This window comes from Mesocricetus auratus, unplaced genomic scaffold, assembly GCF_017639785.1.
Source record: "Mesocricetus auratus isolate SY011 unplaced genomic scaffold, BCM_Maur_2.0 Super-Scaffold_4256, whole genome shotgun sequence".
NCBI lineage: Eukaryota > Metazoa > Chordata > Mammalia > Rodentia > Cricetidae > Mesocricetus > Mesocricetus auratus.
Genome location: NW_024429182.1, coordinates 66684787 through 66700831, shown reverse-complemented (window position 1 = coordinate 66700831; position 16045 = coordinate 66684787). Strand labels below are relative to the sequence as shown.

The 16045-nt window shown below is 49.5% G+C and overlaps 1 protein-coding gene across 1 annotated transcript in view; it reads right to left on the bottom strand.

Annotated features, from left to right (window-relative positions):
• Fam53b (family with sequence similarity 53 member B) overlaps positions 1-16045 on the bottom strand; it is a 65210-nt gene that overhangs the window by 30257 nt on the left and 18908 nt on the right. The window contains exon 3 of the mRNA XM_005064284.4: positions 14921-15699. Coding sequence (XP_005064341.1) covers positions 14921-15699 — 779 coding nt within the window. The remainder of the gene's footprint in view (positions 1-14920; positions 15700-16045) is intronic.

The window sequence follows — 16045 nt, the reverse complement described above, 5'->3', positions numbered from 1 at the left end:
GCCGTAACCTGGCGTGCCAACAGCCAATACCTGCATTAGGGCCAATTTGCATACAGGATTCAAAACAGTGCTCCATATGATTGTATCTATAGGGCTTACAATTCCATGTTACCACCTAGTCCTCCCTCAAGGACCCGTAGGATGTTTTTGGCGCCTTAGTTTAGTATGTGCACCATCTCAGCTGTTTGTGTACCTCTTTCCCAGGAAGAAACAGAGGTTAAAGCATGTACCAACCCCAGTGTATGCTACACAGTGGGGGCTTCTACAATGCATGGAACATCCTAGCCTTGGACGCTAACTCCCTTTGGAAAACTGCAATTCCTGCTGCTCCCATCGTGTAAGTCTGAGCAGACCGTCACCCCATGCCCCCTACATGGCTGCCCCAAGGGGCCAGGGAAGGAACTGAAGGGATATGGGAGATGTTACTCAAGACTAGCTTTGCATCGTTCCACAGGTCCTCATCATTCACCAGTTCAAATCAAGCCTACACCACCATCCATGATGTCTACACTGAGACTTTGCAACTTTACTCCTGGGTCTCTGGAAATGCTCCGGACCCTGAATAGCACTCCTGGCTCTGGGCTGGCTGCTGCAGTTTCAACCCTGGGATGGGCCTCTCCTCACTGAGCTTGAGGTGATGCACAGGATAAAACTGCAGCCACATGAGGCTTTTAAATATTGGAGCCAACCATCCCCGCCTTTATTTTTACAAAGCTGCTACAAAACCACCTTTCAGGGCCAAGCTATTTTTCTCACAAATTAATGAGCAACTTCTGAGCTGGTTGTCCACCTCAGACAGAGAATACATCAGGTCAGCAGGGAGACTCCTAGGTCCTTAGCCTGGGAGAATTTGCAGAGTTTGGTTTGAATGAGGAGAATCCCAGCACCACCCTTGGCTGCCTGGGTTTTGTTCCACCATATTGAGCGGCACAGCCCCACTAAAATCCTTCGAGGGACAGGAGGGAGTGAAAGCAAAGGAAATGAACACTCCCTGCTCTGGCCCACACCTTCTCAAGCATGGCAAAGACTCAGGGCAGCCTGGAAAGAGCCCAGCCAATGCTTCCAGCCAGTGTGGGAACATGGTGCTTTTGTGCACCAAGGGGCAGCATAGGCAAGGGGCCCAGGTGCCCCATTTCCACAGCCCCTTCCCTGGCAGAATTCCTATTTGCCCCTCTGGGAGCACAGGAATGGCCACATGGGAAGCAGCTTAGGGTGAGGCAATCATGGGGTGGGCCATGTACGTCACTGCCACATTCCTGACCACCAAGACAATTCTTCTGAGCCCTTTCAAGGACCAGCTTTTGGTGAGAAGCTGCTATATAATACAGTTTCTTTCTAAATAGGGCAACTGAGGCACTGGGCTATTTTTCTCCTGAAGCTCTGCAGGCTGTGGAGTCCCTGTTGAAATGCCCCAGTCTTGCCAGAACTCAGCCCCACTGTTACAGTAGGAAAGCCACAGATGCCATATGCAGTAAGAGGTACCGTTGTGTGTAAAGAGGCAGGCAGATCTCTGTGAGTTCTCTTGGTCTACAGAGTCCCTGTGGTCCCTCCTGTCCTCTCAGGTCTCTCTAGGCTTCCAGGATGGGACAACTGGGAAGGTCTAGCCCTTCATTTCTTCTACCCTACCTACCCTCTGGTGTGCTTGCCCTTCTGGAGGCTGCTGGGCTTCCTCAAGGCTACCTTCAGTCTTCTATTCTCCTCTAATAAAAATCCAATTTTAGCCCCATTTTATCCAGAATGATGGCAACTGTCACTTCAGAATGTCTACACTGCTCTGCTCCTGGTGCAGTATATGCTGCCTTGGGTGATGGTATTTGAGTTCCCAGCTGCCATCCCAGGACTGTGGACCTATATCTCTGAGTCTGACTACTAGGATGTCTTCACACTAGGAGTCCTCTCTGTCCCCCAAGGAACCCTGGTACCCTGGTACCCTGAACCCTGTCTAGGCCATGTGACTGGGAGTACAACAAGCACACCCTAGGAGCAACTCCTGGCCTCATGACTAGAGCAATGATTCTGAACTTCACAATTTCTCGTGTAAAACAGCAAGGAGCTGCTTTCTTGGGCTGTAAGGATGACACCTCGTTGCCTATGTTCAGGAGTGGCAAATGTCACCCTTGTCATTGAGTATCACTGATGTAGCAGTTGACTGTCCATCAAGAAACTAGGCCTTTGTCCACTTCATTAGTCCGTCCGTCCATCCATCCATTCATCTAAAGTAAGTATCCAGTAAACCACCTGCACTTCTCTGTTATAGATAGATGCCCCAGAACACAGGGAACATACAAGATTCCCATCTGTCACACTGCTCAGGAGCATCTCCTGACACGGCTCACTAACAAGCAAAGACCAAGTGAAAGATGGTTATAGAAATGGGAAGAGATCACATCTGGTCCCTTGTCTCCGTCATGTGAATATGGACACCAAAGACCACAAGTCATCCACAAGCCCCGGTCTCCATCTGTCTTTTCTCCTGCTTCTAATCTGGGCTAGTCTGGCACTGAAGCTGTGGATGCTGCAGCTTCCTTCTGAAGCAGAGTCAAGTGAGCTAACCTTCTGCAGCCTCATCCCCGCCCCACAGGGTATCGCTGGGTACAGGACACATGTGCAAAGTGCCTGTCTGAGGTCTGAGAGGAAGAAAAGGTGTCACTGTGTCATTTGCAAGTTGATCAAAGCTTCAGTGGGTGGGGTCTTGGGGAAATGAAGTATAGGACTCCAGTAAAAGGTTCCCAACATGAACCATGGCCTCCTCCTTCCTAGGAAGAAAGGACAGTGGCAGGAAGCTGACCAGACAAGTGACCCAAACCACAGAGAGGGCAGAGTTAGCACTAGGGTAAGGTTGACTAGGTAAGGCTCTAACTCAGGGACCACACCCAGGCCCAGGTGCAAGAAGAACCCATAGCCGGGCTGCCTAGGACCAAAAATAAACCACAATGATCTCCTACAGAGGAGACTGTCTGCATCCAAAGCCCTTTCAAAAGCTAGAATGATCAAGTTCAAATACAGATCCAGATGTGGCAGGCCTGGGGTTGAGGCCAAATTCCAATTTTCTAACACATGGCCAAGTAATGTTAGGTGCTGGTAGGAGAATGACCTGCCCAGTATGAGCTGGAAACTTTTCGTGGCCACTTTCAGGCTTTGACAAGGGTTTGCTATGATCTTAACCTAGCCTAGTATTCATAATTTCCTAGAGGGCCTACCAGCAGCCTCCATTTCCGCAGCTCAGCCCCCACTCCCACCTAGGGATTATGTCAAAACCAGTTATCTGCCCCAAGTCTGCTGGGTATGTAACAACCTTGAACTCACCTTCTCCTACCAATCTGGGAGCCTCTGGGCAAAGTTTCCAAGGTTTCTTGAGCAAGGTACTGAGCACCTCTGGGCCCCAGCATATCTTCAGGTAAGCAGCTCACAGGAACAATGTGAGCTAAAATGAGCTGGTTGTGATGGTCTCCAGCTGCAGCCCCAGTTCCAGGTCCACACAGACCTGGGCACCAAGAATCTCATGAGGCTTACATCTTACTTGCCCAAGAGACCACCTTTTCACTTTGGAAAGGGGACAACTTGAATACACAGAACCCCCCTTCTGAATGGACTCCAAGAATTGCCCAACACTAGTAAATCAAACACAGGCTTGCTCAGAGTCTTAGTTCCCTTCCTGGAATCCTGTAACATGGCTTGGGGATCCATCCGCTCTTTAGGGCCATGGCCCTCTGTTTCAACATCCATATTTCTCAGGGCTCCAAAATGACCCCATCATGTTAAGAACATTTGTCTGGTCTTGCCAGATTCCTCTCACATTCTGGGTGCCCAATACCTCAGGAGGGCAGGTCTAACACGCTGAGGGCTAGTCAGACTGCTCAGTGGGGAACGGCATCTGGCAGAAAAACTGATAATCTGAGTTTGATCCTGGAAAGCAATATGGTGGAATGAGAGAAGCGACACCCACAGCAATCAGACTTCAGCAGAGGAATGTCAGGCAAACCAGGCTGGAGGAAGAGGGCAGGCCTCTCCTGGCCATTTCCTGTTCTGGTACAGTCACCCAAACACATGTGACCACCACCAGAGAGAGCAGTCTGCTCCTCTCTCAGCGGCTGCTTCAGCACGCTACTCTCCCTGAGTACTCATCCCCGTGCCCTCTCTTCAGGCCTGGTCAGCTGTGGAGCCTTTAGACTGTAGGCTGACAAGCTTCCGGAAGGGTTGTAGGGAGCAGCTCCTACAGTTGCTTCTCTGAGATACTGGTTCTCCCAAAACCTAGTTACACATACTTGTAGTGACTTCCTTGAACCCAATGGGTGGTTTGGCTTGGCCAGGCTCTAGCTGATCCAAGGGGCATACCACACTCCCTTACACAGAACTCTGACAAGGGCAGCTGCCTCACCACCTGCTCTATGAATGGCAGATGCATGATGTGACCTTGCACAGTGTCAGGGCAGGACTGGGAGCCTGATGACCTTTAGAGATATGCACTGAAGCAAGCTGACTGCTTATGAAGGAAGCCTCTCTGGGAGTTGTTTTATATTGTAGGGCCTAGCATGTTTTCTAAAAGAATTTATTAAAAAGCCATCCTTCCCCATGCCTGAAAGGTCTATCTAAGAGTTCTAGTCTGACTGTCAAAGGGGAAACTAGATCTGGTGGCCATAAAGAGCAATTAACCCACACTTAACCAAGTCAGATCAAATCCTGTAGCAAGGGAACTGCAGCAGACAGCTGGTTCCTCTATATGGTATTCATTTTTCTCAGCTCTCCACTGAGGCTGGAAACTGCACAAAAGAGGACTAACCAAAGATGGCTGAAATCATAGAATGTTCTAGATTAATCACCTATGTCAACAGGGAAGGTTGCTAATACAGTACTTGGGGTGGCAGAGGACCATATCCCAAAAGGTGCAACAACGCCTGAGCCTGAGCGCAATGGGCCTGAATAGAACAGCAGCCTGCGTGTCTCAGGAATAGCACAGCCATGCTCAGCTCTGAGCCAGACTCAGTCATCCAGTTCATGTCCATCTCAAGGATACCTCTGCTTCCTTCGCTGGTCCTTGCCAAGGCTTTCCCAGCCCCGGTGGCACCACACTACTCAGGGTCTGGTGATCCTTTAGGGAAGGCATTGTTTCTGATGTCCCTGATGAGGGATCAGGAGCTAGATGACAAAGGCCAAACTCTTTCCTGAGTCTGGCAAGTGTCCTTTTCCCTGCATCCTCAAGTCCACTGAGGTTTACTCAGATTTATGAAGCGACTCAAATGGGCCACCATAGGCCCCACTCTTTTTTTCAGGCGATGCCAACCCAGCTGTTGTAAACTGACCAGATATGGCACAGCTGAGACGAGACCCAGCATGACAAGCATTCAAAACCGTGGAAGAATCCTTCTGTGGCCGTATGCCAGGCCAGCCCTCCTCTAGCACTGAGTTTGGAGCTTGGGCTAGGGAACCTAGTCTCTAATGAACAAGGACAACATTATTTAGCAAAGGATGAGGCTCCAGAAGGAAAAGGCAGCCTGGCTGATAAACTACTGCTATGCAATAGCTGAGATGAGGTGGCTCTATGGACACTTGGTGAACACCCAGGCTTTGTCTGTACTAAGAATCAAGCAAGAAGAAATGTGGGCTGGGGAGATGGCCCAGCGGGCAGAAACACTTGCTGTGCAAGCAAGTACAAGGACCTAAAACAACCCATGTAATAGAGGGAGTTTCTGCATTCCCAGTACTCTTGGAAGAACATGGGAGGTGGGACAGGAGAATTTCTAGGACCTTGCAGGCCAGACAGCCAGCATACACTCAAACAAGGTGGAAGATGGGGACCAACAACTGCCGAGGTTATCTTCTGACTTCTGCATGTCTGCTATGGCATGCACTTGCCTGCATGCACACATATTGTATACATACAAGAAAAGAAGAAACAGTGAAAGTAAGTGTGCAAATTGGATCAGAGGGACTTATAATCAGCAAACTCTAAACAGAATATTCTAACCAAAGTTATGAATGTTAGGTGATAGGGCGGTTGACTCTGCCCAGTGCTGGCTACACGGAGAAGCTGGAGGCCAATAGCAATGGCCGCACTTTGGTGGGTCCCGTAGTCCCACCTTCAGCATGCTTCTAGAGCCCTTAACACAAATCAGCATGCCCAGTGCCCACCTGCTCTAGTCTGCAGTCAAGCTTGCCAACAGCACCTTGACTGGCCTCCTGGACTACAGACATTTTCAGGGTTTCTGTTGCTCCTGTGTTTCAAACCCTTGAATACTTCCACCCTGTGCACAGAACAAAAGCCAAAAGACTTGCATATATATGAGTATTTGAGAACATGTGCAGACAGATTGTGAAAGCCAAAGATCAATCCTGGGTGTCATTTCTCAAAAGCTATCATCACTCTGTGTGTGTATGTGTGAGAGAGAGACACACACACAGAGAGAGAGACAGAGACAGAGACAGAGAGACAGAGACAGACTGACAATTTCTACATGACCCCAGCTGTTCTAGAACTCACTAAGTAACCATGCTGGCCTCGAACTCATAGATCCAAGTTCAAATCTGCCCCCTGAGCGTTGGGATGAAAGGTGTATGTCACATGCCCAGCTCACCTACTTTGGTTTTTGAGACTGATTCTCTCACTGGGACTGAGGTTCACTGATTTGGCTATGATGACTGGCCAGTGGGACGAGGGATCTGCCTGTCCCTACCTCCCTAGTGCTACCCTACCTCCTAGACAGGGATACTAAGGTATGGAAAGGTGACATAAATGCCCCAGGATGAAGACCTAGCTGCCCCAGATAAAGGGTTCCAGCAGGAAGCAGGTCCTCTGTACCCTCATTGTTTTAGCTCATGCACTCTCTCTTACTTTTTTAGCAACCTAGGAATAACATGGAGATTTCTCTCAGGGCTGTTGGAGGTGAACTAGTCATGTGCTAGTAACAATGGCCCACAGGCTTTTCCACAGTGGCCTCACTGGCCAGCCTGGAGCTATCCTGGGAGATGCTGAGACCTCAATGGGAAAGGCCGTTTTCCCTCTGCCCATAGGCTGTGGCCCATGGAAGACAGGGCTTCCAGGACTCTGTGCCAGGCCCACACAGGCTTGGTAAGCCAAAGTTGCTACAAGCTTGAACAGGAAGCTCCATGGGCTCTCGTCTAGTGAACTGTTATAGGGAAGAAGCGGTACCCACTCCCGAGAGTCCTGGAGCCCCCAGAGCACCACTGACTCTCAACTGAAGCATGGAAAATCACCAAGTGGCATGTGAAGCTGCCTCCCTGGCACAGTCCCAGGAGAAGTCCTATTTTTTTTCTCTTCCCCAAGAGATCAAAGCTATTATGTCAACACTGGGCCCTGATCTGAGTGGCCATCAGTAGACTGATTATGCAACCTGAAGATGGAGCCTGGGAATAGGAAGGGATCTGAGAAGAATCTTCTTGAAGCATAGATTTTTCCCCCCTCCAAGGTGCTATGTTACCATGGGCACACCTGTCTCTAAGAGAAAAGAAAGGCCATGGGACAAGTGTTCAAATCGGCTTGGTCTACCAACACACACCCAGCACGATGACCTGCGCTGCAGAGCAGCTCTGCCAGGGAAGCTGGTCCACGAGCACAGGAGAAAAGCAGCAGGCTCTTCAGCTGCATCAGCTTCTTTTTGTATTTTTTTCTTAAAATTTGTATCTATTCATGCATATGAGGAATACATGCATGTGTGTATAAGAATGCACATACCTGTGTGAGTGTGCAGGCCAGAGGAAGGCACTGAGAGTCCCCTGCTACTTTCTACCTCACCTTTATTTTCGATTGATTTATTTATGTATATGAGTTGTTTTGCTCACATGTATGTCTGTGTACCATATGCATGCCTGGTGCCCAGGGAGGTCAGAAGAGGGCACTGGATTCCATGGAACTTGAGTTATAGATAACTGTGAGCCACCATGTGGGTGCCGGGAATCAAACCCAGGTCCTCTACAAGTGTTCTTAACCACTGGGCCATCTCTCCAGGCCTCCACCTCCTATTTTTCAGCTAGGCTGGCAGTCTCTGCCCCTCCCCCACCCAGCTGGAGTTACAGGTGTGCACAAGACCACACTCCACTCTTCACATTGGTGCTGTGATCTGCAAGCACACACTCTTAACCACTAACCCATTTTACAGTCCCTCGTCTTTCTTTTCTATAAAGCTGTGTTTAATTGAAAACTAGATGCTGGATCCACAGTACATGACTTCTCTCTACTCTCTTGAGAAAAGCTATGATTAGTTCCGTATTACAGACATGGAGGGTCAAGTGAATGCCCAAGGGTGCACAGTTCAGATCAGAAATGGCGGGATAGGGACTGAACCCTGAATTGTCTGATTTTAAAGCTCCCATTATACCTCACAAGGATCAGTCACAGGGAAAGGCCAGGTGGAGGGAGAGGGACTCATCCAGGCCCAAGCATGACAGTTTCCAGCCTTCCTGTAGTTTTTAACTCACTATATGGCTTTGGGCAAGTCTCTGGCCCCGGCTACATACTGAAGACCATATTCATCAGCGAGGGGATGAACGGCACAGGAAAAGCAGGTGGTGCTCAACCACTCACCAAGCAGCTATGGCTGCCAAGATGGCCTCTTCTGAGTTCACCTGGACAGACTGCCATCATTGGTTAGCAATGGCTCTCAGGAACAGAGAAGAAGGCATGTTAGGCTACTGTGCCGAAAGCTGCCAGCATCCACAAACCCCAAGAACCCAGGTTCTCTGTTTGAGTCAAGCTCATCTGAAGCAACTATTCCCATGTGCTGATGGGTATTGCTTTCACTGATTCAGCACTTCTTTCATTCCAATATAGCCTAGAGCTTCACACCAGCCTGCATTCCATACTATAGATGCTCCATCTCCAAATTCCTCTCCCTACCATCAGTTCAGTTTCCCATCTCAGCAACAAGGCCGATGAAGGTCCAAAGCAAGCCACAGGAGAGGCAGTAGGCAAGACAACAGGTGAAGCACTGGGCACTGACAAAGTAGACAAGAGGGGGTCACAAAGGCTTAGGCCAGCCAGGCCTACAGCCAGGGATCTGGCCAAGAAAAATGGAAGGCTACCCACAACTGCCAAGGCTGCCTGAATAAGAACACACATCCAGCATCATGAAGAGCCACTCCACATGCTAGCTAGGAGGACCTGTCCCTGTTAAAGGCAGCTCCACTGGTACACAAAGCAGAGAGGAGGCTGGCTGGTAGGAGCTTCATCCAAGGATGACTCTACCCAGCAGAGCCAGGAGGCATCACTAAGCATCTGTTAAAACCCCTGCTGTCTGCAACAACAGCACCTCAGCCAGCACAGCCCTGTGGCCCTGCTCCACCAGGCTCTCTGAACTCATGGGCAAGACCCCAGCTCCTGGACCATATGCCAGCATGCTTCTTTCTACCTCGTGCTCTTTCCTGCCCCAGAGCACCCAGTCAGCTTTCATGAGTTTCTCAAACATCTGCTAACACAACAGTTGCCGCCTGTTCTGGGGCCTCCTCGGGAGCCTGAGGATGCAGTGTGTGGGCAGCTGCAGTCAATCAAAGCTCTGTTTCGGCATCCTGAGCCCTCCCTATGAATGTCTTGCTTCTGTTTGAAGCTCTGTTGAAAAATATAATTTGTTTTCTCTTTCAAACTGACCAGCCTAGAGTTAAAAACACAGCACCCAGGGGCATGGCATTCATGAGCAATCTCATCAATTGTCGCTTTTCTGAAGTCTTTGCTCACATACATGATCCATGCCTAAATGGCCGTGCATAACTCGGTACTTGCTGGGGGACAAGGGATGTCTGGTGGTCAGGCCAGGTCTCAAATGAAGCAGTAACTATCAATGTCAGGGAAAGTCCTGCTGCTCAACAGCTCTCATGCTCAGACCAGCCCCACCCCCAGTGCTAAATACTGGCTCTATACAGAGACACCACAAGCAACAGGGACCTCAGAAGACCACTTGAGGAAAGCATGGAAGATCTGCAGGCCCTGACCCAGGCAGGACTGGACTTCATGGACTTCCATGCTGCCTTTGAACAGCTCACAACACAGGGCAGAGGCCATAACTAAAAACACGGGGGTTGGGGGGTGCTGTTTCCCTTCCGGGGTGCTCCTTCCTACAATTAGCCTCCAAAATCCAGACAGCAGTGTCACCTGTAGTCTCATTTGGCATCCCTGGCCACAATCCTAACACAGGGATTTTTAAGAAGACATGAGCAAAGACAATTGGAAAGCAATTTTTTTACTGCATTTCACCTTCACTGCTGAGAGGGACAAGAGCCATTGCTGCTGGCTAAGACAGCTGAGCCCCAGGGATATGGCAGGAGAGGGGGTGGCTGCAGGCTCCAAGGACATTCATCCTTGGTTTCAAGAGTGCTTGCTGGACATGGGGAGAGAATGCTCACATATGTCCAACTTCCAGTGGAGGAAGGTGAATCCCGTTCTGTCACCATTTCATCGCCCCTGGCTCACAACTGCCTCCTTGCCATTTACAAGAGAAAAGGATGAGGCGAGAGAAAGAACAAACAAGGAGTGGTAAGTGCTAAGACAGGAAGTGGCAGCAGGACAGGAGGAAGCAGGAAAGCAGTATCTACAATAGAAGACAGACTACACTTCTGGGAACACTCAGCACATGTGTATCAACCTGCTCTTACAGTTGCTCACAGCTCTTCTCTATCCCTACCAAGTGCAATGATGAGCTGTACTTATCAGCACTCACCATGCGCCACTGGGTAACACGGGTGTTGTGTGCATGCATGTATGGTCAGACATACAAACCTATAGTTCATACAAAAACTACGGACAGACATACACACAGAAAGACACAGAGATACATGCATGCATGCACACTATAATGTATGTAATACTGGTAAACCTGCAATGTGTTGTTTAAGTTCACTGAAAAGATGCCTGGGAAGTGGGGTTACCCCCCCACACACACTTCAGACCCAAGAAAGTATGTCTCAAAGTGTGTTTTACAAGATGGCCTATCTGTGGATGGTCTTCCTGGGTCCCAACTCAGTGACAGGGAAAAAAACAGGAAAATAATGCAAAAGTATAAACATGCCCTGTAGAACAATTGGAACGTGAACCAGGAGCTGAGAACGTAGCTCTGAGCACAAGTGCTTGCCTAGCATGTGCAAAGAACTGGCTTGGATTCCCAGCAACACAGGAAGAAATGAAAACAAAAACAGAAGGAAGCTGAACCATTTCCAATAGGGGTTACTGTCCTTTATCCCATGATACAAGGTGCCTGCAGTGGGAATGGGAAGTTGGAAGCTCATCAGGAGAGACGATCATGAACTTCAGCTAGCTGCCTCACTGACTTGATGTTTTGCTATCTGCTGCTTCTATCTGCTACTATTTATTCTTTTATTTGATTTGCTATATACTAATAAATTCACTCATTTAAAACACAAAACACAGCTATCCTAGAGCATTCTCTAGATATTACAGCACACACACACGCACGCACACACACACGCACGCACACACACACACACACACACACATACACACGCGCGCACACCTTATATACACACTGCTTATTTCCTTAACTGCCCCCACAGTCCTGTGTTGTTGTGGACTTGCTGCATAGCAATGTCAAGCAAACTGCCTGGGGCTCCAGCATTATAACCCCTTTTCCAGAGGCCTTCTGGTTTGTCAACGCCCCTCCTAGATATGGATACAGAAGTAACTAGTCTGTCCAGAAACTGTCTGGCGGGCCTAGGAACCACAGATCCTCAGTACCCTCAGGAGGTTGTAATGGATAAGCCCTGACATAACACTGACTTTTACTAGACAGCGTGTACCAATGGCACGTGTTCTTGCTAAATACAGGAGCAATGAAGACTAGGGCCTCAGAGTCTAGACCTCAGGGCTCTTTACCCTCTCCTGTCATCTGGCTCCTAGATCTCATCCTGACCAAGGTCCTTTTCTACAGGTAAGGTAGAGAGCACTGGCTCCCACCAGCTGTGTAAAGGCCAAAGGGAAGTCTCATAAGCTCACATACCCTCAGGGTCTGCTCTGGGCCCCAGTGGGTCCCTCAGGGGAGTCGGTTTATTAGAACACCAGCTGCTCCAAAGGTCTAACCAAAAAGGCACTTTGTACCTTTATCTGAAGTGTTGATACACCTGGTTCCAGAAGTCACGTGCAGAGAGGTTCCTTCACAAGAATGCACAAGTGGGGTGAATATGTGAACCAAGATCAAAGACCTATGAAACAGTTTGGGGGGCAGCTCAAGGAAGAAAGGGCTGCACCAATCCCAGGTCAAGCCTATCCCACAGATGTGGAAAACCACCTACAGTTCCTCCTCCACAGGCACGCAGACCTTGCACTCTTCTCAGCTACAAACGTCCAGTGAAGCCACAGCATGCAGACGCTGCCATCCCACCTCAACTAGCAACGTGTGGGGCTCTGTACACCAACGACATGCCTGCCTGTTGGGAACTCAGGCCCAGGGCCCTACAGTGTCCTGGCTGAGTTCAGCACTCTTTTAAAAAAAACAAGCGTGCCGGGCGGTGGTGGTGCACGCCTTTAATCCCAGCACTCGGGAGGCAGAGGCAGGCGGATCTCTGTGAGTTCGAGGCCCGGCTGGACCGATAGCCTCCGAAACAATACAGAGAAACCCTGTCTTGTGTAAAAAAAAAAAAAAAAAAAAAAAGTGTGTATGAATGTTTTGCCTGGATGTGTGCATGTGTATCACATGCTTGCCTGGTGTCCCTGGAGGCCAGAAGAGGACATCAGATTCCTTGGAACTGGATTTATGGGCAGTTTTGAACTACCATGTGGGTACAAGAGCAAAACCTATGTCCTCTGCAAGATAAGCAAATGCACTTAGCCACTGAGCCATCTCTCCAGGCCCCCAATCCAGGATTCTTTACAAACATAGGAATGTCTCAGGCCTGGTTATCAGGCTCCTTGGCAAGTAAGGACCATCTCCTGAGACCATGTATACTACATGGGGAGCCAAAGCAGGCAGAACCACAGAGCCCCCATGGAAAGGCAGCTGGCAAAGAGAGATGCTTGCTGGGACACCGTCCTCAGGGTCTGACCTCTGGCAATAGGGTGCACATTCTTTCCAAGGGACTTTCTCCTTTCCCTGCACCTTGTCCAACCCAGTACTCATGGCCCAGCAGCCAAAGCCAAAACAGACAGGCTGAACCAGGGTGGCCTTCTCAGGATCCAGTGTCCCTTCCTGGTTCTTGGAGGCCTGCCTGGAACTGATGAGGCAATCTATACATTTGGGCACAACCCCACCGAGCAATATATTTTTAAACAGCTTATACACATGTGAGGCCAGAAAATGCCTTCAGTGATGCAATGGTGTTATTCCAGCTTGTCGTGAAATCTAATAACAAGTGTAAGCTGTTTTTACTACCTCTCTAGCTTATTCACTAAAAAAATAGGCTTGGCATTACAAAGTTAACTGAGGCTGTGTGTCGAACCCCGACTCTAGGGCTCTATATTTCCTTCAGAAGTCATTAAGTGCTGTCCTCCTTCAACCTATTTCAGTCTATCAGGAGATGGAAACTTCCTCTTAGTATCCAACATACATGTTCAGTTACTGTCCAGTGAGTAAGTCAGAAAGAACTACCACATACGAAGGAGGAAGGGCCTCTGTTGGAACCAAGATGGAAGTCATGGAAGCTGACCATGGAAGGGGGCAGGAGCTCTGTCCCAGGTTAACCCACAGGCACAGGTGTGGCACAAGCACATCAACAACTTGTCCCATTGTCCTGGATGGGGCCTGGGCTCATCTGTAAAGGTGGCTCAAAACTGTGTTCTGTGAGGTCACCTCAGATAGACACCTATACCTTGTCTTCAGTGGGGAACTGACAGGCTTGGAGAATGAGAGGAACAGAAGGTAACTCCATGGACAGAAACCATGTGTTTGTTGTAAGTAGGTGGCTCCGGAGTGGGGAGTCAGTGTGGGGAACCTAAGACTGCTTGTTGGTTATACCTGTCTGATTCAGAAGAGACATCATGAACCTGCCTGCACTGGATCTGCCCAAGGTCTGAAGAGCATGGCCAACCTGCTGAGATCACTCTCTCCCTAGCAAATAGATCTCCATTTCCTCAACCCAAGCAATAACCAGTATTTTCATACAGAACACCAAAAACTGATACATTATAGAAAGAGGCCTCCTAGGTGGGCATGGAGCCAACAGGACCATGTTTTATCCACCACAGTCATCCATTCTAGAGTTAATGGTCACAAGGACCAATGTCACACCACAGGCCTCACCATCTTGATTACATCCTAAGTCCTCCACAGCAAGAACCAAATGCAGCCAACCCTCAGGTTCTGACCCTGTCCCAATGATGGTGTCTAACTCCAAGACCATCTCATTCAGATCAATAGCCTCAATAGCTGAGAAGTGCTGGCACGATGCCAGACTCCAAGACAAAGAGGACAAAGACAGAGGAACGAGAGTGCATGGGAGAGGCTCCTCCTACAATCAGTACGAGGGACAGTTGGTAGAGGTGGCACAAAGGGTACTGATAACTGTCTAAATGTGTGACAGCTTAATCAAAGAGACTGATCACTTCCCACCTTTTCTAAAGTCATTACTCATGGCCCTGATCGAGGGATCAGCATAATCTGGGTGATACTGAACACTAGTGTGTGGGTTCCAAGAGAGGAGGTACCAGCAAAGGGCTAGAAGAGGATTAATTAGTTTGGTCACCCTAGACTCCTAGCCAATGCCTGCCTCTCACCATCTGTCTGCTCCTGTTCCACTAGCAATGAGCTTAACAGGGAAAGAACATGCCTCATTTTAAATGGAAAGACCCAGATACTTAAAAAAAAAACTTTGATTTTTTTTTTCCCTATAGTCCTATCAAAACAAGGGAACTGACTCCTAAACATTTCTAAAAGTATCACTGTGCACTCAACTGGCTGGACCAGGACCACAAGTCCCAGGGAAGAGTGAGGTGCTTCTGGAGACTCTTCTAGGCCATTGGGGCACTTACCTGTGCCATCTTGGCAAGGTCTAGAGAAGGCCTTTGCTCCTGCACTTCGTCAGGACGCCGCCGCTTCACGCCAATCTTCTTGTCATTAAGGACACATGGCTGGGAGCGGCTTCGGGCAAGCCCACTGGAGCGTCTTGCCAGCTCTGGCGTTGAGGCAGGTGTGCTGTTGGCTGAGGGTGGACAGTATTCTGGGAAGGAAAACTGCTCGTGTGAGCAAGAGAGAGACCGCTGCAGGTCCAGCCGGGCCCCTCCCACAGGGTGTGGGTCAGGGCTCCAGGTATCGCCCACCTGTCCACAGGGGGCTGAACCTGGTGCTCCTGGGCAGGGCTGTCCCCCAAAGCGCTGGTGCAGGCTCGACTGGTGGCAAGGTGGAGAGAGCCCATTGGCCCGGGCAGGGAGGCTGAAGCTGGAGCTCCGCTGCATGGGGCTGACACCATTGGAGTAGCGCTGGACGCTGCCCCCACTATAGCATCGTCTCTTCTCTACAGGAGTCCAGACTTTGGACCCCAAGGGCCGCCATGACGTACGGCAGCTGGACATCTCATCAGAGAAGGATAGTGACCGGCACTGGCGTTTGCTGGGAGGAGCTGAGGGGTTCCCGTTGTGGTCACTTATGCTGAGGTCTTTGATCAGGCTGGTCACTGCACAGGCAGTCACTGCCTCCTGGTGCCACAGGGAGCTATCCTGACACTTTTCAGGTAGACACTCCCAGATGCTGGCGCTTGGTTGATCAATCTGAAGAGGGCATTTTCTGTCCAGGTCTCTCCATCTGTCATTTTCTGGTGCATAAATACAAAGAGAAAACAGGATCTGAGAGGCCTTCGCAACAGCCTATTTGTTATATAGTACTTTGGCACCAAAAGGGTCCTCATAAATCAGCCTGTTCAATCTTACTTCATAGATGAAAACTGAGGTCCAACACGCTGAGTTGGAAGTCCTGGGACCCAGACTCACGCCTGGAATTCTTGATCTATCTTTCCTCCCAACATCCCAGGGTGATGGCCTGTCCTGAGCACTGCCCTGGTTGGTGGCAGAGTCAAGGGAGCAGTGTAAGTTAGATTATGGGAAAAGACCACGATCAACAATTAAGTCTTGGCCACTTCAGATGGGCAAGGTCAGAATGGG